This window comes from Primulina tabacum, chromosome 9 (genome assembly GCF_025594145.1).
Source record: "Primulina tabacum isolate GXHZ01 chromosome 9, ASM2559414v2, whole genome shotgun sequence".
NCBI classification, from domain to species: Eukaryota; Viridiplantae; Streptophyta; class Magnoliopsida; order Lamiales; family Gesneriaceae; genus Primulina; species Primulina tabacum.
Window position 1 is genome coordinate 26,883,411 of NC_134558.1, and position 27,565 is coordinate 26,910,975.

The 27,565-nt window shown below is 36.9% G+C and overlaps 1 protein-coding gene across 1 annotated transcript; it reads left to right on the forward strand.

Annotated features, from left to right (window-relative positions):
• The first annotated feature begins 1,021 nt into the window (after positions 1-1,021).
• Positions 1,022-5,439, forward strand: LOC142555059 (cytochrome b6-f complex iron-sulfur subunit 2, chloroplastic). Its single transcript, XM_075665708.1, has 5 exons — positions 1,022-1,215; positions 1,319-1,563; positions 3,692-3,809; positions 4,349-4,531; positions 5,153-5,439. Exons 1-5 carry the CDS (start codon positions 1,063-1,065, stop codon positions 5,252-5,254), a joined length of 801 nt encoding a protein of 266 aa, XP_075521823.1. The 5' UTR covers positions 1,022-1,062; the 3' UTR covers positions 5,255-5,439.
• The last annotated feature ends 22,126 nt before the right edge of the window (positions 5,440-27,565 follow it).

Here is a 27,565-nt window from a genome sequence, read left to right on the forward strand (position 1 = left end):
GGAAGACCGGTCTTAATACATTGTTTTTTTGTAGTATGCCACTGTTGGAGTTCTGTTTTCTTGCATCCACACACCCAAGGAACGTTTTGAACGTCAAGACAAATTTTTTTTAAAAAAGTTTCGTTTTCTTGCATCCAAGGTGATCGGGAAATTTTTTTAAAAAAATTGTCTTGACGTTCAAAATGTTCCTTGAACGTCGTATGATTTAAAACATTCATATAGTGTTTAGATCTTTTTACCTTTGTGTATTTAACGTTGGACACCAAACTAGCATGTGATTAGTTGATTTGGTTATTTTTGTAAATCCCCACGAATAGATCTTCCTCCTTCTTAGATCGTCAAATAAGGTCCACTATCACAAATTGGATTTTTTTTGTATAAACTGCACTAGAAATCTAAACGAAATTACATTAAGATTGGATCACCGGAATTTCAAAAATCCAAAAGCAATGCGGCGATGGAAGTGGACCAAATTTTCTTTAAAATTTTTTGTGGCGGCGGAAGAGAGGAATGCAAAAATTATCTTATTTCATATAACCCTTAATGAAATATTTTTTTACTCATATTAAAGAGCCTTGAAAATATTTATTGAAAAATATTTATTTTTGTCTTGGTTGTCCTCAATCTCTTTTCCTCTCGAATATTCGGGTAAAATCCCTCAATTTCATGAAATATGTCATATAATCATTTAATCATGCAATCATATCTTTAATCATTTAATAAATATTATGCAAACATTTAAAATCAATTAAATAATTCAAATAATTTGCATATACGTGGTTTACGTATGTTTGGTTTTTCGAACGTTACAATACGATGCTATTCCTAATGAGTTTCATAATCTTACGTTGCGAAGCACACCTCATAAACTTTTTTTATTATTATCTCAATACACATAAGAGCCTTATTTAAAAAAAAAACAAAACAAAACAAAACACACAATAAGTTTATTGACGGTAATTTCGTCTAATTTTAATTCCATCTATAATTTAATTGAGTATTTTATTGGATAGACAAAATATCGACAAGGCGTATCTACAAGAATGTGTGGATGTCCAAGAAATGACCTTATCTGGAGATGCCTGTGGTCGTGATCACATGGCCACACTCCCTTCATCTCTCGCCACTCTTCACACAAATACCAACTCCACCTTCAATCAATCCGCTCCCATGGCTTCCACCAGTACTACTCTGTCCCCAGTCACCACATCTCAGGTAATTGGCTGCGAAAAGCCATCCGACAATTCATTCTCATGCTTACTTTCGTACTGTACATGCGGGTTACTGCAGTTTTCCTCTCATCTTTTTCTATGATCAGTTGTGCTCCAGCAAGAACGGTTTGAGCTCGCCTTCGCATATGACCCTTTTGAAGTGCGTGAGAAACGGCGCTGCGGGGGGGAAGGGTCACCGGATGAAAGTCTCGTGCATGGCCACGAGCATTCCTGCGGATCGAGTGCCAGACATGGGGAAGAGGCAGCTGATGAATCTGCTGCTTCTGGGTGCTATTTCGCTGCCCTCCGTCGGGATGCTGTTGCCATATACATACTTCTTTGTTCCACCAGGGTAAACTGTTTGCCTTCTGATTAATTCTTTGTTTTTCTGCAGTTTTTTTTTTTTTTTTTTATGAATTCTTGACTGTTTAATTGTTCTAATGATTAAGAAAGTATCAGCTGTTTAAACTTTTCATTGGGTTAGCGAGGCTTGAATTAATAGTAGGGGGATATGTTTTTAGAGTACTTAGAGTTGTTCTGCCAATGTGTTGTTTTAAATCTTCCATTTGTTGTGGATGAATTTGGACTCTTGAGAAATATGTTACAATTCGCAAGTGTTGCTACATACATAATCAAGTTCTGTTTATTATATATTTATTTATTTCATGTTTAAACATAGCTAGTTAGAGGATTTATCAACGTTAACCTTCCTCTCTTCTTTTTTGTTGTACCAAGAGAGATTCTAGTATGTAAACTTTGCCCCCGTGGACGTAGGTCTTTTGGATCGAACTATGTTAAAAGTGTTTCTTGTACCAATAAAGATTCATTTTTATTTGTCGCGAAACAGAGTGGACAGTTTCGTTTTTCTTCACAATTAGTCACTCACCCGACTGATACTCTCTCATAATATTATTAAAGCTCATGGCCTCCTTCGACCACATATAGTCACACTTGGCAATCTTTAAAATTATTGAAAACTCTTTTATATACAACACATAATATCTATGATAGACATTATTCTTGTTCTGTATCTTTCAAGATAATGTCATCCAATATTTTCATTTTGTCTTCAACATATCTTCAATATTATCCTTTTATCTCCAAAAATCTTTAAATCAATACTTTAAATTTTCTTAAAAAATAATTTCAAATATAATGCCAATAAAAACTAACATATAACAATCTCCCTCTTAGGGCAAAAACTTGTGTGGGACGGTCTCACAGATCGTATTTTGGGAGACAGATCTCTTATTTGGGTCATCCATATAAAATTATTATTTTTTATGCTAAGAGTATTACTTTTTATTGTGAATATCAATAGGGTTGACCCGTCTCACATATAAATATTCGTGAAACCGTCTCACGATAGACCTAATCTTGATTTATTTTTGAAAAAAATATAAATCAGATAAGAAAATAACAAATATGTTAACTCTCTATATGACAAAAATAAACACAATTTCAAAAGTCAATCTGAGAGGTTCCAATTAGTTCTTCCCCTATCTTCGTGATGGATACAATGTTCCCCCTGATATATCAACTTGTGTATTTTTCATCATGTATCATATCATTACCTTCAAAATCCAAACTCAATATTAACTCTGGTACCACTTGTTGATCTGGTTATCTCTTATTTTTTTCTAGTTTTCATGATTAGTCCGGTTAATAAATAATACATAAAGCAAAATAAATAAACATGATATTTTAACATGGTTTGGTCCAAAAAACTCAAGTCCACGAGGCCATGCCTATCTAACAAGCAAATCCTCTAAATATAAACAGTTACACAATTATAAAAGGATTTGTTCAAACGAACACGTTCAGTAGACTTCACTTGACGAGTACCACTCGTTTTCAACTCCGCCTTGATCGAAAACCTTCGAAGTTACGGATTGTTCTCTACTGAGAACGTTCAACTTCCTCTCCTCAGGAATGAATAAGAGGCTCATCATATGTGTGTACCACCATAAATTGTAAAGGTCTCGAAATAGAATGATAAAATGGAATTGTTAGTAGCTTATTACAGCAGAAGTCGCAAAACAAAATGGACAGTTTTGTTTTTCTTCACATCTATTGATATTCTTTGAGAACAATATAATATGTAAAGCTGATGACCTCTCTCGACCACATATGGCCACACTCGGTAATCTTCAAAATGATTGATCACTCCTTTACGTAGAAGTACCCATCATATTCAAGATAGACATTATTTTTTTAAATATTGCATTATATGTTTCAAAATAATGTCATTCAGTATCTCCAACATATCACAAAACATATTAAAACAGTTAAAATTTTCATTTATCTCCTTGTCTCCAAATATTTCAAATCAATACTTTAAATTTTCTTGAAAAATAATCTAAAAAATGAAGTCAAACATAAATTAGATATAAGAGATTAGTTTACTATTTGATGTCTTTCAACTTCTACTTTTTTGTGTAATTACTTTGGACATATTCCAATTGATGTACAAAGAACAGGTCTGGAGGTGCTGGTGGCGGTGTTGTTGCCAAGGATGCATTAGGAAACGATGTTATTGCATCGGAATGGATCAAGACCCATGGACCCGGTGATCGTACTCTCACGCAGGGATTGAAGGTAACTAATGTTTCTTAACTTTGTAAGGGTCGGAGGATTTCGATGATAAGTTTTATTTCTTGAATATTTAAGGGCTGATTTGCTTTTCAAAATATTTTTTATATCCTTTTTTATCATGCTGCTGTGACAAAGAGGTAGTTGCTTTATCAATGAAAAAGTCCCGACCAACAAATCGGTCCGTCAGATTGGCAGTGCTGTGTATAATTTCTCTGAAAATCTGAGTATCATCAACTTACCCCCGAAAATACTCCATCTTTCCCCTGGAATGAAATTCTTGGTTTTCCCACTCACTAATGGATGCTAAAGTCCATTCTATGTGATGCAGGTTTGAAACTCGTTATTGTGGTTTTCAAGTAGCAAACATATGTAATATAAGCACAAGTTTATTAATCGTGATGTGGCCATGATCGAGATGTTTATATATTCCAATATTGATTGCTTCCTCTAGAATCATAGTGTCTTTTTAATGTAATGTTATGAAATGCTATGGAATAAGAATATGATAGTTTTGAAAATTTATTGGTTTTTTTGAACTTCAGGGCGACCCTACGTACCTCGTTGTGGAGAAGGATAAAACACTTGCGACTTATGGCATCAATGCTGTGTGTACCCACCTTGGTTGTGTCGTGCCATGGAATAAGGCTGAGAACAAGTTCATCTGCCCTTGCCATGGATCACAATACAACAATCAAGGAAGAGTTGTTAGAGGACCAGCTCCTTTGGTAAGTTGGACCAAATCATCATCCCAAAATCTAAAGTTCTCTGTATCATTCAGTTATCGTTGGCTTCCAAAATTTTGGCTTTACATGTTGAAACAATGGCCAAGTTAAAATAGAGAAAACAAAGATTTTACTTATTTTTGGTTCGTTGGATGACGAACAACGCAGTTCTGTTTACAATCGGGGGTGGTTAAACAATCTGAAGGAACGTGTTAGTTCTTTCTTTCATTCTCAAGATTTAGCTTGTGTTTAGGGATGGAGCCAAGAAATGGAAAGGAGGGGGGGCGACGGGAGCCACGGGAACTTGAAATCATAAGAAAAAACTAGACATAAGATTGAAAATAGTTTTTCAGGGGACCAACGCCCCCCAGGCCACACAACCCCTTCCCTGCCATGTACATCCCTACATGTTTGGACTATGAATGGAGTGACAGATAGAATTGCTTGCCTTCGACTGATTTTCCATTACTAGTACACTGCCTAATGACTGAGATTAAGACTAAAACTACCAGATCTTGCATAAGACTTTTTCTTCTATTCACGTGTACTCTGCTGCATGGGCCGTCTTTCTATTTTTGTTTACATTTCACGCTGCTGACTAGTTCACCTTACTTCTGCGTGCAGTCATTGGCCTTGGTACATGCTGATGTTGATGAAGGGAAGGTAGTGTTTGTTCCATGGGTTGAAACAGATTTTAGAACTGGCGAAAATCCGTGGTGGGCATAAATCTTGTGATTGTGTAGAGCATCGGATGTCTCCAAGAAAATCTTGAAGTCACAAGAATTTTAGCTAAAGAGCATTTCCTATTTAGTGGCATTTTGTGTTATACAATATATTCATGTATATCAGCGCATTTTTTAAAATCGCATTCTTCTGAAACACTATACAGATTCTTATATGGCTGTTCTACAGATTCAGTGTAAGGTCCTTCAAAACTATAACAATTGGGACAAAATACAGAGGTCGAGTCTCAATTATCTGTCAAACTAGCTAAATGCCAGTTTATTTTCTTTATTAAACTTGAAAGTTAAGACTTCAAAAAATGACTTTTGTAATTAATTAAGTAGTTATTTCATTTACCCATAAATATTTTGTCTGTATCAGATGGTTTTCTCTCATTCAAATTTTTACTTTCAACTACTTTAATTTATATGATGATAATCTACTAGTCTTTTCGTTGTTTTTTGAACTAAAAACTAAATTAAGAATATATATAGATGATTATTAGCTACATATGTCGACAAAGAATAGTCAAGAAAGGCAGCAAAACGTATATTAAATGTGTTATTTGGCAGAAGCTTAATAGAAGACGAAAGATGCGTTTTTAACGCGTCTTCACACGGACAAGAGACTCTATAAATAGAGCCCTCCCCTTCATTCTGAAATTATCTTTTCTTCGAATTTTCTCTCATCTTATAAGCATTTGAGTGCTTAGTTCTATAATATTTGTGAGGTGTTTTGTTTTCCTGTATTAAGAGAGTGTACTGTTCTCTTTGGAAACACAATGAGTGAGTTGTACACCACAAAATATTATAGTTGAAATCTTTTCATTTTGCCCGTGGTTTTTACCCTAATAATTTTTAGGGATTTTCCATTTAAATCTCGGTGTCCAGTTTATTCTTTATTTTCGGGTTTATTATCTCAAATTCCGCACGTGGGACCAACAAGTGGTATCAGAGCTTTGGTTTAAAATTTCTTAAAATTCTGAGTATGCTCTGTGGTTGCAGCCTAGACTGATCTTCCACGTCAGAAAAGATTTTTTGAGATTTTTTATTAAGGCGTGATTATTTTTTCCAGTCTACTTAAATTGTTGTAAACATAATGGTGGGCATGTACGAGATAATAAAGTTCAATGGAAGCAATTTTATGCTATGTAAAATAAAGATACAAGCTGTTTTAAGAAAGGAGAATTGCTTGGCAGCTATTGGAGATAGACCGGTGGAGATTACGGATGATGGAAAGTGAAATGAGATGAATGATAATGTCGTTGCCAATCTACACTTGGCTATAGCAGACGAAGTATTATCAAGTATCTCTGTGATAAAAATAGCAAAAGTTATCTGGGATACTCTGACAAAGATGTACGAGGTCAAGTCGCTACACAACATGATTTTCCTAAAGAGAAGGCTTTACATTCTTCGAGTGGCGGAATCTTTATCGATGATCGACAAAATCAACTTACTAAATACCCTATTTGCCCAAATCACTTCGATGGGGCATAAAATAGGGGAAAATGAACGTGCGGAGCTTCTACTTCAAAGTCTACCAGATTCACATGATCAACTTATCATCAACATTACCAACAATATTCTTATGGACTTTCTAAGATTCGACGATGTCTTAACTGCGGTTCTCGGAGAAGAAAGCCAGCGCAAGAATAAGAAAGATAGGTTGGTAACATCGAAGCAGGCAGAGGCTTTGCCGATGATAAGAGGAAGATTTATGGACCGTGACTCCAGTGGGAGTCAAAGACGAGGTAGATCAAAGTCGAGAAGTAAGAAGAAAAATATTTACTGCTTTAAATGTGGCAAGTAAAGGGCACTTCAAGAAAGAGTGTACAAGTATCGATAAAAGTTCTCAAGGAAATGTGACCAGTACTTCAGGCAGTGGTGAAATATTATTCAGCGAAGTGGCAACAGTTGCAGAAGGCAGGCACAAATTTTGTGACACATGGATTATGGATTCAGGAGCGACGTGGCACATGACGTCTCGGAGAGAATGATTTGATCATTATGAACCAGTCTCAGGAGGATCTGTATTCATGAGAAATGATCATGCCTTGGAAATCGCTAGGGTCGGTACTATCAAAATAAAGATGTTTGATGGCATCATTCGCACTATACAGGAGGTACGACATGTGAAAGGACTGACGAAGAATCTTTTGCCTTGGGGAAATTGGATGACATCGTGTGCAAAACTCGTATCGAGAACGGGATCATGAAAATTTTGAAGGGCGCGCTTGTGGTTATGAATGTGGAAAAAGTTGCTGCAAATCTGTATGTATTTTTGGGAAAAACACACAAAGAGGCAGAACTAGTTGTTGCATCAATTGGTTCATGAGAAGAATTAACAGTTTTTTGGCATAGAAAGCTCGGGCATATGTCAGAACGAGGGTTGAAAATTCTCTTAGAACGGAAGATGCTGCCAGGACTTACAAATGTGTCACTACCCTTTTGTGAGCATTGTGTTACCAGTAAACAACACAGATTAAAGTTTGGCACTTTCTACTGCCAGAAGCAAAAGTATATTGGAGCTGATTCATTCAGATGTTTGGCAAGCACCAGTTGTATCCCTAGGAGGAGCGAGATACTTTGTCTCGTTCATTGATGATATCTCTAGGAGATGTTGGGTGTATCCAATCAAGAAGAAATCAGATGTTTTCCAGATTTTCAAAGAATTCAAAGCGCGGGTTGAACTTGATTCTGAAAAGAAAATCAAGTATTTGAGGACTGATAATGGAGGAGAATATACCAATGACGAATTTGATGCTTATTGTCAACATGAGGGCATCAAAAGACAGTTTACGACGGCTTACACACCTCAACAGAATGGAGTGGCGGAGCGGATGAATTGAACCTTGTTGGACAGAACAAGAGCTATGTTGAGGACTGCGGGTCTAGACAAGTCATTTTGGGCGGAGGCAGTCAAAACCGCTTGTTATATTATCAATCGTTCTCCTTCAGTGGCGATTGATCTGAAGACTCCGATGAAGATGTGGACTGGGAAGCTGAAAGATTATTCTCATTAGCATACATTTGGAAGTCCTGTGTACGTTCTGCATAATGAGCAAGAAAGATCGAAGTTGGATTCGAAATCCAGAAAATGTATCTTCTTGGGTTATGCTGATGGAGTAAAGATGTTTCGCTTGTGGGATCCTACTGTTCACAAGCTTGTCATCAGCAGGGATGTTATCTTTGAGGAAGATAAAGTAAAGGGAGACAAAGGCACATTGAATTCAGAAACTACTATATTTCAGGTGGAAAATAAGATGGACGAAGGTCAAGTTTCTTGTGAAGCAGTACTAGAGCACGAAGAAAAAGAACATGTTGTGTCTAAAGTTTACAATGTGAGGCAGTCAACTCGAGACAGAAGACCACCAGGTTGGCTTTCAGATTATATCACTGAAAGCAATATTGCATATTGTCTATTATCATATGATGGTGAGCCATTGAGTTTCTACGAGTCTACTCAAAGCTCGGATGTATCCTTGTGGATGATAGCAATGCAAGAAGAATTGGAGGCATTGGACAAGAATAAAACTTGGGATCTTGTTACACTACCACGAGGGAGGAAAGTCATTGGAAACAGATGGGTCTATAAGATCAAGCGTGATGGCAATAACCAAGTGGAGCGGTATCATGCTAGATTGGCGGTAAAAGGGTATGCTCAGAAAGAAGGCATCGACTTCAATGAGATATTTTCTCATGTGGTTCGACTTACAACAGTCAGAGTAGTGTTGGCATTATGTGTGGTGTTTGACCTACATCTAGAACAGCTAGATGTGAAAACGACATTTCTTCATGGAGATCTTGAAGAAGAAATTATATGCTCCAACTAGAAGGTTTTGCAGAAAAAGACAAAGAGAACTTGGTTTGCAGGTTGAACAAATCTCTGTACGGTCTCAAACAGGTGCCGAGGTATTGGTACAAGAGATTTGATTCCTATATCATGAGCCTTGGATACAACAAGCTGAGTGCAGACCCTTGTACATATTTCAAGAGGTATGGTGATGATTATATCATTTTGTTGTTGTATGTGGACTGACATGTTTGTAGCAGCCACAACAAAGATCAGGTCCGAGAATTGAAGGCACAGTTGGCTAGGAAATTTGATATGAAGGACTTGGGATCAGCAAACAAGATTCTAGGGATGTAGCAAGTTCATCGAGACAGAAGTAACAGAAAGATTTGGCTTTCGCAGAAAAATTATTTGAAGAAAGTCTTGCCATGCAAGATAGCAAGCCAATATCGACCCCTCTTCCTGTTAACTTCAAGTTATCTTCCGAGATGTGTCCTAGCCGTGAAGCAGAGAGGATGGAGATGTCTCGAGTACCGTATGCATCAGCAGTGGGAAGTTTGATGTTCGCCATGATCTGTACAAGACCGGACACTGCTCAAGCAGTGAGAGCAGTTAGTCGGTATATGGAGAATCCTGGACGAGAGCATTGGAGCACTGTTAAGAGGATCCTAGATACATTAAGGGTACCTCGAATGCTGCATTATGTTATGGAGGATCAGATTTTACACTCAGGGGCTATGTTGATTCAGATTATGCTGGTGATCCTGATAAGAGAAAATCTACTACTGGTTATGTGTTTATACTTGCAGGGGGAGCAGTAAGCTGGGTTTCAAAACTGCAAACAGTCGTAGATTTATCTACCACGGAAGCAGAATATATGGAAGCTACTCAAGTTTGCAAGGAAGCAATTTGGGTTAGAAGGTTATTGGAGGAGATCGGGAACAAACCATAGAATATTCCTTTGTTTTGTGACAGTCAGAGTGCCTTGCACATCGCAAGGAATCCAGCCTTTCATTCTATGACGAAACACATTGGAGTTCAATTTCACTTTGTACGGGAAGTAGTCGAAGAAGGAAGCGTGGATATGCAGAAGATCCATACCAAGGATAACATAGCTGATTTTCTGTTCAAACCAGTGAACACTGATAAGTTTGAGTGGTGTAGATCCTCAAGTGGCCTAGCAGAAACATAAGCAGCAGAGAATGATAAGATTGAAAGGTTGTGTGAAGATGAGTTTCTCAATCAAATCTTCAAGTGAGAGAAATGTCAGCAAAGAATAGTCAAGAAAGGCAGCAAAACTTGTATTAAATGTGTTATTTGGCATAAGCTTAACAGAAGACGAAAGATGCATTTTTAACGCGTCTTCACACGGACAAGGGGATCTATAAATATAGCCCTCTCTTCATTCTGAAATTATCCATTCTTCGAGTTTTCTCTCATCTTATAAGCATTTGAGTGCTTAGTTCAATAACATTTCTGAGGTGTTTTGTTCTCCTGTATTAAGAGAGTGTGTGTTCTCTTTAGAAACACAGTGACTGAGTTGTACACCACAAAATATTATAGTGAAAATCTTTTCATCTTGCCCATGGTTTTTACCTTAATAATTTTTAGGGGTTTTCCACGTAAATCTCGGTGTCCTGTTTATTCTTTATTTTTGGGTTTTATTATCTCAAATTTCCGTACGTGGGACCATCAACATATTTATATAAACATACCTCATAGATCAGTCAGTTGGGCTAAGGTATTGTGTTGGAGATTTAATAAAATAAATCTATAAATCATGTGATTAAATCCATATATCACAACAGGGCAGGAATTCATGTCGAATTATCAGAAAATATAAATAATAGTAAACACATACCAGAATCCATTGATTGATATAGCGTCAGAGTTATGGATCTTCAAAGGCAACAGAGAATCGACCACTTTATTCTTGTCTTTGATGAGAGAAGGAGATTGATCTAAATATGAGCGCCGTATATATTCTGTGTTATATACGTTGTGCCTTGGGGACCATAACCTTATATAAACTTAGCAGTCTTCAACCCATCATAGAAGACCTAATTGGGCTGGGTTTCTACACATAAGGTGGACCATACCAATTTATTTAATACTTTGGAAACCCATAATTAATTAGATCACTTTATTGGGCCCTTTATTAGATAACTTGTCCATGTACAATTAATTAAATTATGTGAGCCCACAAAATAATTCCAACAATCTCCCACTTGGGCCAATAAGTTATCCGGATATTGTACATGCAAAAACAGGATTGAGCTCTTGTTTCTAAACCAAAATATTCCTTAACAATCTGGTCTATCAATTATACCAATATCGAACCAAAGCAGTCATCGCTACATTTAAAATCATTAAACCCATCAATGATCACAATATTAGCATAATCAATAACATAGATCAAGTATGGATGTGTAGCATGGAAATACATAAATGTGATCCCAAAATAAAACATGCATTTCCAACTGGCCGGTCCTCCTAATGACTCAAAGAGTCCAATAACAGACTTTCAACCAAATGCTAAACCGCAATGAAAGGCATCACTTTATTTTAGAGTAATTCAAATAAACCTTAGTCTGTAAAGAAACTTAAATCATGTCGAATGAGTCAATGCTCAAACCGAATACAAACTCTCACTATATAGGCATATCAACTATATGGACAACACCAATGTGTGTCACATGCCCAAAAAATCTTGGGTGGCCAACCCATGACAACCGCATCCGTAATTATAGAGTTTACAATAACATGCTCAATTGACACATAACCACTCTGAATTATTTCCTTCCAACTTGAAACCTCATGTCAATATGTTTTGACTTTGACAAGTTTCAGTTGTTCTTTAAGTATAATATAGCGGCTTTATTATCACAATTGATCCTCAATGGTTTCTTAGACCAATTATCATTACCGGTGATAAAATTACGCAACTTTATTCGGATTCCAAATATCCAACTATTTCCAAATGTCAGATTTTCGATGTGTGAGCATAAAATTCTTAGTTCACTTTATGTACCGCATAACCCGATTAATAATCCAATGTCGGGTTTCTTAAATATCTGCCCAATATTCTAATGATATTCAAAATATCTAAACAATGTTCTCTATAATCTTAATGAGATTACCACCTGATAAAATTTATACCACCACATATGTGGACATAAACATCAATATATTATTTTCAATGTTGACTTTTCAATTTATTCACTCCCACTAAAGTCAACATACGAAATTAATTTGCATTTAATTTCAAAATTTCATGCATGCATAATGTCAATGTCATTTAAAATATTGATGTTCAGTTTATCAAGCTTATCAATCAAAGAACTCATACTAAACATATTTGAATTTCGAAAAATTGAAAATACCACAGGGATAAAGTAAAAACTTGATTTGTTCAAACATGAAACTAAAATCAAATTTTGTTTTCAAATTCAAATGTCAGCAAAAAAAAAAACTCAGTTCCTAAATAAAGCTTTTTAAAAAAACACCAACAGTTTTATTGTCATTTTCATAAGATGTATCTTTCACCATCAGTTGGCAACTGGCTCCTTAGGCCACCCTTTCTTTGCACGCCAATTGGCGTATTTGGGACAGTTCTTCTTCACATGCCCATCAGTCCTTTTGCAAAAGAAACAAGTGATGACTTTATCTTGTTCCTGTTGCTCCATATGATGTGAATTCTCAGAGTTTCCTTCCTTATTGCTCAATTTCCTTTTCTTATTGATGCAATTACCTTGATAGTTATATGCCAAGTGAGCACTTTCAATCATATCTTGTTTCAATCTCTCCTCCTCCTGAACGCACTGCGCAATAAGCTCATTCAAAGTCCACTTTTCATTCGGGGTATTGTAACTTATTTTGAATTGATTAAATTGCGCAGGCAGAGAGATCATGACTAAATGCACGACTATGTCTTCCGACAATTCCAACTTGAATGCTTTTAGTCGAGTCACAAGATTTGACATTTCCATTATGTACTCCCTTATGTTTCCTTTCTCTTTGTACCGCATCGAGACAAGTTTATTCAGAACAGTACTTGTCTTGACCTTTTCGTTTGTAGCGAAACGATCTGCTATTTGAGTAAGGAACTTTTTAACATCATTTTCTTCAGGAATTGCACCCCTTATAGTATCTGGAATGGAATGTTTCATAATCATCAGACTCATGCGATTTGATCGCTCCCACTTTTTCAAAGAACCCTTTTGATCAGCAGTTCCTGAACTGGTCAAAAGTTCGTGGCGATCTTCCCTTAACGCATAGTCCAAATCCATGTAGCCGATCACTATCATAACATGCACTTTCCATTTCTTGAAGTTTGAGCCATTAAGTACTGGAATTTTGTTTATATTGGCAGATATAGAAGAAGCTATAACATAATAGAACAAAAAACTCACAATAAAATATTGTCCATGCATATATTTAAATTAAATAAATCACAAAATATAAGCATGTCGGTGGTGGTGGGCCCATAAAAAAAAGATTACCTAGCACAACATTGATATTTAGTCTTTGAACAAAATTAACAATTTATAAGTGGTACACTCAAATATCATGGTTATTAAATATTGATAATAAATCCGGCCAACAATATGTCTTTCTTTGGATCGACAATTGCATGCATGGATAAATCCAAAATTATCACATATTTAGTACCACATAGTGTGCAAAAATTTGGCCAGAAAATGACCTTCCTTTGGGCCGATCATTTTCCGCATAAATTTAACACAATTTAATATCATATAATATGTCTACGATCTGGCAAGAAAATAATCTTTCTTTGGGTCGATTAATTTCTGCATAGTTTTGACACGCTGTAAGACCACATAATTATGTGTTTATAATCTGGTCAAAAAATAATCTTCCTTTGGGCCGATTATTTTCTGCATAGATATAAAGACATTTTTTGTCACTTATTATGTCTACAATCTGGCCAAAAAATAGTCTTTCTTTGGGTCGACTATTTTTCGCATAGATATAAATGCACTTGAAAAAGAAATATTGAATCTAAAATTTGGCCAGAAAATAATCTTTCTTTGGGCCGATTATTTTCCGCATAGATCTAGATGCACTTTAAAATCATCTATTGTGTTTGGAATTTGGCCAAAAAATAGTCTTCTTTTGGGCCGACTATTTTTCGCATAAATTGAAATACAATTTATTTTGAACATGAACAATATCTACATATCTAAAAAAAATCACTTTATTAACATAATTTAAATTTAACCAAATTTGAGATACAAGATATCAACTTAACTAAAATTTTCACAAGAAAATTTAATTTACTTTAATTGGGTCAAATAAAGCATGAAGACCAAATTTGCAAGAAATAAAATATTTGCATTTAATAATTATTCATCCACAAATATTTTATCGAAATAAACAAAGACGATAAAATAATGAATAATTCCATATTAATTTTATTTCATGCAATTAAATTTTGAAATGTTCGAATTTAATTTTCACAAATCAGAATTGCGGAAGTCAAAATTTAATAAAAAATTAAAATTCTGGATTTCAAAATTTGGACAACCAAACAAGACCTTAAATTTACCAAATTCGAAACCCTAACCCAAAACCGGCGCCGCCACCTATTCCGACCAAACAAGTCGACGGCGACCATGACCCAGGGTCTCCTCACTACGGCCGACCATCTCCATATCATCCCCGACCACCTACTTGTCCAAAAACGATCGAAAACCTCAAAAAATGGACGGAAACCGCGCGACTTCATAGCAATTTTCCGACCATTTCGCCGGCTCTTTCCGACGTCCAGCGGTGGCATGGTGGTCGTCTCGACGTGGTGGATCGGCCTGAATCTTCAATTTCGGATTCAGATTCCTTATGGTGATAAATTTTAAGGATGGGGTTTGATTAATTATTTGTGGGGATTTTCGAATTTTTTTTTCTTCGACAATTAATCTGAATTTTAGATGTAAAATTCGAAAATACTAGATTCAAAGAACATAAATTTATTCAGACCCAAATTAAGAAAATTTTTAAAAAAAATCAGATCTGAAGCCAAAAAATTTATAGACAAGAAAATCGTCTCAGATATAAGAATTAAACATACTTTTCTGTTTCGATCCATCAATAAACAAAAATTATCATAATTCAACATGAACGTAACTCTGATACCACTTGTTGGAGATTTAATAAAATAAATCTATAAATCATGTGATTAAATCCATATATCACAACATGCCAGAAATTCATGTCGAATTATCAGAAAATATAAATAATAGTAAACACATACCAGAATCCATTGATTGATATAGCGTCAGAGTTATGGATCTTCCAAGGCAACATAGAATCGACAACTTTATTCTTGCATTTGATGAGAGAAGGAGAGAGATCTAGAATATGAGCACCGTATATATTATGTGTTATATTCGTTGTGCCTTGGGGACCATAACCTTATATAACCTTAGAAGTCTTCAACCCATCATAGAAGACCTAATTGGGCTGGGTTTCTACACATAAGGTGGATCATACCAATTTATTTAATGCTGCCAGAACTTACAAAAGTGTCACTACCCTTTTGTGAGCATTGTGTTACCAGTAAAAAACACAGATTAAAGTTTGACACTTATACTGTTAGAAGCAAAAGTATATTGGAGCTGATTCATTCGGATGTTTGGCAACCACCGGTTGTATCCTTAGGAGAAGCGAGATACTTTGTCTCGTTCATTGATGATTTCTCTAGGAAATGTTAGGGTGTATCCAATCAAGAAGAAATCAGATGTTTTCCAGATCTTCAAAGAATTCAAAGCGCGAGTTGAACTTGATTCTGAAAAGAAAATCAAGTGTTTGAGGACTGACAATGGAGGAGAATATACCAATGACGAATTTGATGCTTATTGTCAACATGAGGTCATCAAAAGACAGTATACAACGGCTTACACACCTCAACAGAATGGAGTGGCGGAGCGGATGAATAGAACCTTGTTGGACAGAACAAGAGCTATGTTGAGGACTGCGGGTCTAGACAAGTCATTTTGGGCGGAGACAGTCAAAACCGCTTGTTATATTATCAATCGTTCTCCTTCAGTGGCGATTGATCTGAAGACTCCGATGGAGATGTGGACTGGGAAGCCGACATATTATTCTCATTTGCATACATTTGGAAGTCCTGTGTACGTTCTGCACGATGAGCAAGAAAGATCGAAGTTGGATTCGAAATCCAGAAAATGTATCTTCTTGGGTTATGCTGATGGAGTAAAGAGGTTTCGCTTGTGGGATCCTACTGTTCACAAGCTTGTCATCAGCAGGGATGTTATCTTTGACGAAGATAAAGTAAAGGGAGATAAAGGCACATTGAATTCATAAACTACTATATTTCAGGTAGAAAATAAGACGGACGAAGGTCAAGCTTCTTGTTAAGCAGTACCAGAGCACGGAGAAAAAGAACATGTTGTGTAAAGTTTTCAATGTGAGGCAGTCAACTCGAGACAAAAGACCACCAGGTTGGCTTTCAGATTATATTACTGAAAGCAATATTGCATATTGTCGATTATCATAGGATGGTGAGCCATCGAGTTTCCACGAGGCTACTCAAAGCTCGGATGTATCCTTGTGGATGATAGCAATGGAAGAAGAATTGGAGGCATTGGACAAGAATAAAAATTTGGATCTTGTTACACTACCACGAGGGAGGAAAGTCATTGAAAACAGATGGGTCTATAAGATCAAGCGTGATGACAATAACCAAGTGGAGCTGTATCGTGCTAGATTGGTGGTAAAAGGGTATGCTCAGAAAGAAGGCATCGACTTCAATGAGATATTTTCTCCTGTGGTTCGACTTACAACAGTCAGAGTAGTTTTGGCATTGTGTGCGGTGTATGACCTACATCTAGACCAGCTAGATGTGAAAACGGCATTTCTTCATGGAGATCTTGAAGAAGAAATCTTTATGCTCCAGCAAAAAGGTTTTGCAAAAAAGACAAAGAGAACTTGGTTTGCAGGTTGAACAAATCTCTGTACGGTCTCAAACAGGTGCCGAGGTGTTGGTACAAGATATTTGATTCCTATATCATGAGCCTTGGATACAACAGACTGAGTGCAGACCCTTGTACATATTTCAAGAGGTATGGTGATGATTATATCATTTTTTTGTTGTATGTGGACGACATGTTGGTAGTAGGCCACAACAAAGATCAGGTCCGAGAATTGAAGGCACAGTTGGCTAAGGAATTTGATATGAAGGACTTGGGATCAGCAAACAAGATTCTAGGGATGCAAGTTCATCGAGACAGATGCAAGATTTGGCTTTCGCAGAAAAATTATTTGAAGAAAATCTTGCAACGCTTCAACATGCAAGATAGCAAGCCAATATCGACCCCTCTTCCTGTTAACTTCAAGTTATCTTCCGAGATGTGTCCTAGCAGTGAAGCAGAGAGGATGGAGATGTCTCGAGTACCGTATGCATCAGCAGTGAGAAGTTTGATGTTCGCCATGATCTGTACAAGACCGGACACTGCTCAAGCAGTGAGAGCAGTTAGTCGGTATATGGAGAATCCTGGACGAGAGCATTGGAGCACTGTTAAGAGGATCCTAGATACATTAAGGGTACCTCGAATTCTGCATTATGTTATGGAGAATCAGATTTTACACTCAGGGGCTATTTGATTCAGATTATGCTGGTGATCCTGATAAGAGAAAATCTACTACTGGTTATGTGTTTATACTTGCAGGGGGAGCAGTAAGCTGGGTTTCAAAACTGCAAACAGTCGTAGATTTATCTACCACGGAAGCAGAATATATGGCAGCTACTCAAGCTTGCAAGGAAGCAATTTGGGTTAGAAGGTTATTGGAGGAGATCGGGAACAAACCATAGAATATTCCTTTGTTTTGTGACAGTCAGAGTGCCTTGCACATCGCAAGGAATCCAGCCTTTCATTCTATGACGAAACACATTGGAGTTCAATTTCACTTTGTGCGAGAAGTAGTCGAAGAAGGAAGCGTGGATATGCAGAAGATCCATACCAAGGATAACATAGCTGATTTTCTGAGCAAACCAGTGAACACTGATAAGTTTGAGTGGTGTAGATCCTCAAGTGGCCTAGCAGAAACATAAGCAGCAGAGAATGATAAGATTGAAAGGTTGTGTGAAGATGTGTTTCTCAATCAAATCTTCAAGTGGGAGAAATGTCAGCAAAGAATAGTCAAGAAAGGCAGCAAAACTTGTATTAAATGTGTTATTTGGCATAAGCTTAACAGAAGACGAAAGATGCATTTTTAACGCGTCTTCACATGGACAAGGGGACTTATAAATAGAGCCCTCCCCTTCATTCTGAAATTATCTCTTCTTCGAGTTTTCTCTCATCTTATAAGCATTTGAGTGCTTAGTTCTATAATATTTGTGAGGTGTTTTGTTCTCCTGTATTAAGAGAGTGTGTGTTCTCTTTGGAAACACAGTGAGTGAGTTGTACACCACAAAATATTATAGTGGAAATCTTTTCATCTTGCCCATGGTTTTTACCCTATTAATTTTTAGGGGTTTTCCACGTAAATCTCGGTGTCCACTTTATTTTTGTTTTCTATAATTTTTTTCTCTTTGTGATTTTATTCATTTATATTGTCAAATTTCAACTTTAGTTAATCCGCTATCTGTTTTGTGTGTGCAGTTTTACTCTTTTTTCCTAGATACCGCTGATATGACAGCTTAGTGTCACATCATTTCTAATGAAGAAGATTAAAAATACCAAAAAAATAACTAAAACAGAATTTGACAATACTGAAAACCAAGTTCACAAAGAAACTAAGTTAAACGACCAAAAATGTTATTTTTCCTCAAGAATATGTAGGAACCACTAATCTTTTTCGATGACCAAGAGAGTTTAATCATTTCAATATAATAACACTAAGCATAAAGTCAATGACACTAAGCATAAAGTCACAAGATACTTGAGGAAAAAACATATATATGATAACTTTGATTTTCTTTAATTTCGTGAGTATTTTTGGAAAGAATTATAAGATGCTTGTTGAGTTAATTTCTCATAAACGAGCATTTTTTTGAAGAGCATAACTAATAACATTCCTCATATGGCGTCGAATTAAGGCATATTGAGCGCTTCTCTTTGCTTGATCTATGGTGTAACTGCGAATGCACCCATACTCAATAGAAGGAGATGACGGTCCATAAGTTGCCTTCAACATTGTTTGGGTACCATAGTTGGAGAATGGGCGGCCTTGCATAGCTGATGATAAGTTTAGTATTGTATCTTTTAATTTTTGACAATTCATTGAATCATTTTTGAAGGGAAATATATTTTCTCTAATTAATATGGTTTCGTAACTTAAAATAATTTCCCTAATATTATCACTTTCATGATTAATTTGATTTAATTAATATTTATTGTAATTTTATCTTTCTAGATAATATGGTATTTAATGAGATAAAATATTGACATGATATGGTATCAAAATTTAAAAAGAGTTTTGTTTCTATTAAACTCTTATTTTTCCTTGTTGAATAGGTTTTCTTGTTGAGATAAACTCTAGGAGAGAGAATATCTATAAATAAGAGAAACAAGGACTTTGTTGCGGCTTCTTGATCTCGACATTATACACGGACATTGTGAGTTTCAGAGAAAAGATCATAAACGTTGCTGCTGCTTTGGAGATTGCCGTCGGACGTGTTGCCATCGAATGTTGGAAACATCTGCAGACAACATCAGTGAAGAAGTTGGCTGAAGAGTGTTTCTGTGACTCCATGTTTTGGCACACGTTTCTTTTGCTTTCTTATTCACGTTTTAATATTGTTGGTTGTTTTTAGAAAGCTTTATTTTCTCAAAGTGTTGAGGAAATTGATTTTCGTAAAAATCACTAGTGATAGGTTTTTGTAAACGTTTTGGTTTTCTAGTGATTAATTTTTGCTCTGAGGCACCGCACAAGTAAATACTTGTGCATATTCAATCCTGTCCATCGCATTTATTTTAAGTAAATTTGTTACAAAATTTAATTTTCCGTTGCATGTTGTCCAAGATGTTGTAACATCTAACACAACATTTAATTCTGATAAAACATGAATTTGCATCTTATACTGATTTGGTTATATTAGATATATTTTATTATATGTCGAACAACACTATATCTAACAAGTGGTATCAGAGCCTTCGCTTGATATACTAAGTGCTGATTCTGGTTTTGGTTTTGTTTGACAGGAATTATTTAAATGGATGCATCACTCGCGAACACCGCACTTTGGCCACCAATCCTAGACGGAACCAACTATAGTCCATGGAAAGTTAAAATCAGATATTACATAAAATCCATAGATGAACGGGTTTGGCTGCGTGTTATCAATGGATGGACTCCGCCAAGAAGGGTAGATGAAGATGGTGATAGTTTGGTAAAACCGGAAAGTGACTGGACCATCGATGAAGTGCAAATTTCCAACTACAACTCAAAGGCCTTGAACGCGATCTTCTCATCGGTTGACATGAACATGTTTGGGTTGATTACAAATTGTATTTCTTCTAAGGATGCATGAGATATCCTCCAAAGACACTGTGAAGGTTCTGAGAGTGTGCGACGAACTAGACTAAGGATGCTTACTTCCAAGTTTGAAACTATGAGGATGAAAGAATCCGAGAACATATTGGATTATGATCGTCGCTTGCGAGAAATTGCTAATGAAGCGTTCAGTTTAGGGGACCCTATCTCTAATGAACGATTAGTTAGCAAGGTTTTCCCCTCTTTGTCTGAAAGGTTCAACGTAAAAATCTATGCAATAGACGAGGCTAAGGACACATCTCAGATGGCTTTGGAAGACCTGATTAGTTCCCTACGCACCTTTGAGATGAACATGGACATGCAGAAGAAAGAAAAGGGTAAGACGATTGCCTTCCAAGTCTCAAACGACTCTTATAATGATCTCTTTCAAATATCCCAAGAAGTTAATGAATCAGATCTTTGCGAGGACTCCATCGCCTATATCACAAAGAAATTCGGGGATTACTTGAAGAGAATCAGAGATAAAAAGAAGGATGCACAACCGCCTAGATTTCCTAGTCTACCCGCACCTGAAAGGACACAAAAGTCTCCTGTCCAACAACAATTTCGACCAAGGAATTAAGGCAAGGGACAATTTAATTCGAAGAAGTATGATTCAGTGCAGTGTAGAGAATGCCAAGGCTTCGGTCACTACGCCAATGAATGTGCCAACAGGTTATGAAAAAACAAAGGCTACAATGCTTCTCTAAGCGATGAGGAATCTGATGAGAAGGAGAAATCAAATGATGAAGCCGATCATACCTCCTTGACTGCATTATTGACCAAAAAACGTTGGCTGCAAGTGAATCCTTTAGGTTTTGCCACACCCGGACGCAACATCTGCGCAAAATCAGTCTGCCTTAAATCTACGTCTTCTGGAAATTTCAGTGAAAATGATGAGGAAGCTGAAAAAGAAGAAATTACTCTTGAAAACGTACATAAACTTTATGAAGAGCTGTTTGAAAATTGGACCAAAAGGAACAAGCTTAACTCAAATCTTATGAAAGAAAATACCGAACTGAAATCAGGTGGTGGCGAAACTTGAAGTCATTCTTTGCAAAAAGGATGTGGAACTAGGCAAGACCAAGGATGAACTTCAAAAGGCTACTGAAACCTTATCCAAGTTTAATTCAAGCACCTCCAAGCTTGAAACCATTCTTTCAATGGAAAGAGATGAAAAGAAGAGTTTAGAGTTCAAAGACAGTGTATTTGAATTTGGTGAGCCTTCAAAATCTACTGTTTTTGTGAATGGAAGGACTGAAACATTCACACCATCACAACCTACGCCTTCAACGAAAAGCTTTACTGTGAAAAGACAATCCACTGCACCTGTTCCTAAGAAGAGAAAACGAAGGTATGTATGCCATTACTGCTTTAAGCATGGACATATCAGGCCATATTGTTTTAAACTCAGGTACGACCGCATGAACCAAAAGTCAAGCCGAATGTTGCCTCAAATGTTGCACAACACTTTCCACAACACCTCCATAAATCAACCTACAGTAAGACAGGTTTGGGTACCAAAGGTAAAAATTCACTATAATGTTGTGTATACTTCATTAAAAACTAACACTGCAGGTTACTGGTACTTTGATAGTGGAAGCTCACGCCATATGACAGGGTCACGAGAATATCTCATTGATTATGTTGAACAAAAATGTGGTAGAGTAACCTATGGAGGGGGAGCTAAAGGAAAATTGTTGTAAAGGGAACTTTGAATGTCGAAGGACTACCAAAGCTCCACAATGTGCTCCATATTGAAGGACTAAACTCAAATTTGATAAGCATAAGTCAATTATGCGATGATAATTTGCATGTCAAGTTTAATAAGCATGCGTATGAAGTTTTTGATGAATCTAACATATGCATCATGACAGGTACAAGGTCTTCGGACAATTGCTACCAAATTGGTGAAGAATTGTCGTGCAAACAAGCACAAATCACTGAACTTGAGCTTTGGCATCAGAAACTTGGCCATGTAAACTTCAAAACCTTGAAGAATTTGAGTAAATACGAGGCAGTACGAAGTATGCCTAATCTTTCATCTGGAATTCCTTAGGTGTGCGGTGAGTGTCAAAAAGGAAAACAGATTCGAGTGTCACACCCGGTGTTGCCAACATCTGGGACAACATGCTATCTGGAGTTACTTCACATGAATCTTATGGGTCCTATGGAAGTCGAAAGCTTTGGAGGTAAAAAATATTCTTTTGTATGTGTTGATGATTTTTCACGATTTTCATGGATAAGTTTTATCAGGGAGAAATCAGACACGTTTGATGTGTTTAAACAATTGATCACAAGAATCACAAACTTCCACAGTTTGAAGGTTAGAAGGATCAGGACGGACCATGGTAAGGAGTTTGAAAATTCTTCATTCTCATCTTTTTGTGACAGGAAAGGAATTACTCATGAGTTCTCGGCACCAAAAACTCTACATCAGAATGGGATTGCCGAGCGTAAGAATAGAACACTTCAAGAAATGACAAAGGTGATGCTGACCTCAAAGAATATCTCAAAGCGATTTTTGGGCTGAGGCCTTAAATACGGCTTGTCATATCTCAAACAGAGTATACTTGAGAAGCGGCTCAACCATGACATCTTATGAGATAATCATGGGAAAAAAACCTAATCTCAAATATTTTCATATTTTTGGATTTGTTTGTTACACTATAAATGACAGGGATCAGCTTGCTAAATTCGATTCAAAGAGTGATAAGTGTCTGTTTTTAGGATATGCTACTAATAGTCGAGCCTATCTTATGTTTAATCTAAGAACTAGGACTATTATGGAATCGGTTAATGTTATTTTTGATGATTGTGCAGATCTCAAGAAGAAAACAACTGAGGATGACGTTGATGACCTGCTGGAAAACCCAATCATACTGGAAATTTAAGGTGTTGTCTCAGATGTTGCAACACCTAGCACAACACGTGACACTGAAGTCACTGAAGCTGAGGATGGAGCAAACAGTGAGGATTACGTAGTAGATGATGGACTGAATATACCGACTAAGATCCAGAAAAATCATCCATCATCTCAAATAATTGGAAGTGTGCAAGGAGAAGTCCAAACTCGAAAGAAAGATAAATTCGACTACCAAAAGATGGTTTGACTAGTATGCATGTGTACCATGTACTCACATGTTAGATTTTCATGTTTAGTATCTCAAATTGAACCTAAAAATGTTGTCGAAGCCTTAAAAGATGAATTTTGGATCAATGCTATGCATGATGAACTTGAAGAGTTCGTTCAAAATGATGTTTGAGATTTAGTTCCACCTCCTAACCATGGCAATATAATTGGAACAAAGTGGGTTTTTAAAAATAAAACTGATGAGTCAGGAAACATCATTCGAAACAAAGCAAGGTTGGTTGCTCAAGGATACACACATGTTGAAGGGGTTGACTTTGATGAGACCTTTACTCCTGTTGCCCGCATTGAGTCAATCCAACTTTTGCTAGCCATTGCATGCTACATGAAAATAAAATTGTTTCAAATGGACGTCAAAAGTGCATTTTTGAATGGTTTCTTGTGTGAGGAAGTACATGTTAGACAGCCTAAAGGATTCGAAGATCCACACAATCCAAATCATGTGTACAAGTTGAAAAAGGCTCTCTATGGTTTGAAGCAAGCACCACGTGCTTGGTATGGCATATTGACTGATTACCTACTTGATATTGGATTTAAACGAGGTGAGGTAGATAAAACGCTCTTTATTCAAAAATCCAAATGTGAGATTCTTATCTGTCAAATCTATGTCGATGATATCATTTTTGGTTCCTCATCCCAAAAACATGCTGATGACTTTGTTGAATGCATGTCTACTATCTTTGAAATGAGCATGGTTGGTGAATTACATTTTTTCTTGGTATGCAAATCAAACAAATGCATGATGACATCTTCTTGTGTCAAAGTAAGTATGCTAAGAATCTAGTAAAGAAATTTGCCAATGAAAACACCAAGCACATGAATACACCTATGGGATCAAATGAAAAATTATCCAAAGATGATGCGGCCGAAGATGTTGACAACACCTTATACCGCAGCATCATATGAGGTCTCCTGTACTGACTGCTAGCCGCCCAGACCTAATGTTTAGTGTTTGCTTGTGTGCTAGATACCAATCTAATCCTAAGATTTCTCACTTAAAAGCCGTAAAACGTATCCTACGATACATAGCCGGAACAATTGACTTAGGATTATGGTATACTCACGATACCAACTCAAATCTAGTTGGGTTTTTTGATGCCGATTGGGCAGGGGATTTGGATGATATAAAAAGCACCTCTGGAGACTGATTTTACCTTGGAAATAACTTGATATCATGGCATAATAGAAAACAGAACTGTGATTCACTTTCAACTGCTGAATCCGAATATGTGGCAGCAGGAAGTGGTTGCACTCAACTCTTGTGGATGAATCAAATGATAGAAGATTATGGACTTAAGAGTGAACCCTTAGTGGTGTACTGTGACAATTCTAGTGCAATAAACATTTAAAAAAATCCAATACAACACTCTCGTACTAAACACATTGACATTCGTCATCACTTTATTCGAGATCTAGTAGAGAAAGGATTGATTCGGATGGAATTTGTTGATACCAATAATCAATTGGCTGACATATTCATAAAAGCATTAGACTTTGAGAGGTTCTCCATCCTTAGGAAATCTCTCAACATGTGTTCTGTCTGATCATTTATAGATGTTGTCTGAGATGTTACAACATCTCGGACAACACCTAACATGCATGTGCATTTCTAAGCATTAGACATTCTGCATTTTCATGCATACTGTGATATGATATGTTGGAATGATGTTGCCTAATCTTCTGTTACACTTACAATTCCTTATTCGATCTTGCTTAACACACTTGGAAATGAAACATACTCTAATTGAGTCACTAAGTAATGAAGGATAATCTTGTATATCATGAGTTGTCCCATGAGAAAGGTTATTTGAGTAGACTGAAAATATTTATAAAACATGATCTGTATCAGAAGAAAAGATTGGAAAAAGCTACCTAAAAGAATCCAATGAAGACTGTGCTTTTGGTGTGGGAGCTACCTCTTCTGAATTCAATACAAAAATCAAAATAGAAGAAATTGGAAAAAGGTACCTAGAGGAGTCCAAAAGAAGACTGTTCTTCTAGTGTGAGAGCTACCACTTCTATGATCAATAGTTGCTAAGTGACCAAGTGTGGAGAAAAATCAAATTTTCTTTGGGAATTGTGCGTGTTGTCGGAAGATGTTGCCAACATTCGTGAGAACACTTCATCTGTAAACATATCTCATATTTGTTTTCATGCTTTTTATTTTTGTTACATCATGTTATTAGGCATAAAATAGGTCATGCATAAACATATCATCGTGAATATTGCTGTGCCTCTAGGACAAGCGTATTTCAACAAAGTAAAATTCGGTGAAAATCCAGACTTTGTGAAAAACTCTAATCTATGTGATCATTGGTGTCTAGTGGAGGTAAATTCGATGTGGGTTTATTTCTGGAAATTTTGAAAATATATTGTGCGAAAAATCATCCCAACAATCGCCTGACAGGATTAACGGTTCAATTTTAGCGTTTCATTTTCTTACCATTAGACTTAGGGTCGCTACAGATTTTTTTTACCGTTGTGCTGATTCTGCATAATTACCATTTAATTAACACTCATTTATCTCACAATCCCGATCATCGGCATTTCATTTACCTCCTTACAAACCCTAGAACCGTTCTCTGCATAATCTGCTCTCTGAAATTTCTATCCGCATTTTTTTTAAATCGTGCTATTTTCTCTGCAATTCTCGTAATTTTCTCTCTGATAAATTCACAAATGGCAGGAAAGGGTTTTGATTCCCAAGATATCTGAAGCGAAATGGGCCATACAGAGGATGTTACCTCACCTCCCGCAACATCTGCAACAACACCCTCTGTTCAGAACTTGCAGATCATTCCTGCTGTTCTAATGCCCGAGCCTCTAGAAGTCATTGCCCCCGGTGAGCCTGGAAATGCACTGGACATTGATAACCCACAAATCATCAGGATTTTCGATCCACCCTCTCTTCCTAAAAGACGATCAAAAAGGTAGGCAGTATATAATCTTAATCTTACGCCTGGGAAGCGTTTCCGTTACAAGGGCCAGCCATCCACTCGCCCGTCATTAATTGTTCCTAATAGCACCTCAGGGGATGACTCCGATGATGCGGATTTTGAGCTGGTTCCTCGCAAACGGCCCGTTCCTTTGGTTGCTGCTACTACTGGTAAGGCCACCGTATCTTCTTTTGAAAATGTCCCCATGACTCCACAGGAAACACACACTGCCTCTAAAGCAGATGAAGATGAGGTCTCGCTGGCCCAATTTATGGTCACACTGAAAAAAAACAAGAAATATGCTCAGCCCAAACCTCGCACTCCTCCAACTGTTTCCAGTGATGACGAGATAAGAGATGCCTCGGCAAGTCTCTCCCCTAGTACTGGGTCTAGTGGCTCCTCTCACCATACTGATGACTCTCTTGATGAGGTTGCCTCATCTGCTCCTGATGCTCTTGAAGGGTCCTCTGCTGAGGAAGATGTTGCAGAGGATGTTGATGGTCCTAGGCGTCGGGGATGAACGCTCCGCCAAGTATGGGAAAGTGTTTGTCAGAAACAGGGTCTATGATTTCAATCCTACCGTCATCAATCAGTTTTACCACACCCCAACATTGGACGTTGATGGCCTTTCCCACGACATTCTTCTGGCTACCTCCACACTCACTGAGGCATTATTACTCATTTCCCGGTCCATCTAAAGAAACTCTCAGCTGCAAATCTAACATCATTTTACTCCGTCCTTCACAAGCTGGCCATCCGTAATTGGACTCCTTCAACAAACACTACCATCGTCACACGAAACCAAGCCTTGGTTCTGTACTCCATTGGCACAGATGGAGTGTTTAATTTTGGGCAATTGGTCTTCAATACGGTGCTCCAGTATATGGCAGGAGGGCTCAAGGCATCCAAGCTCCCGTC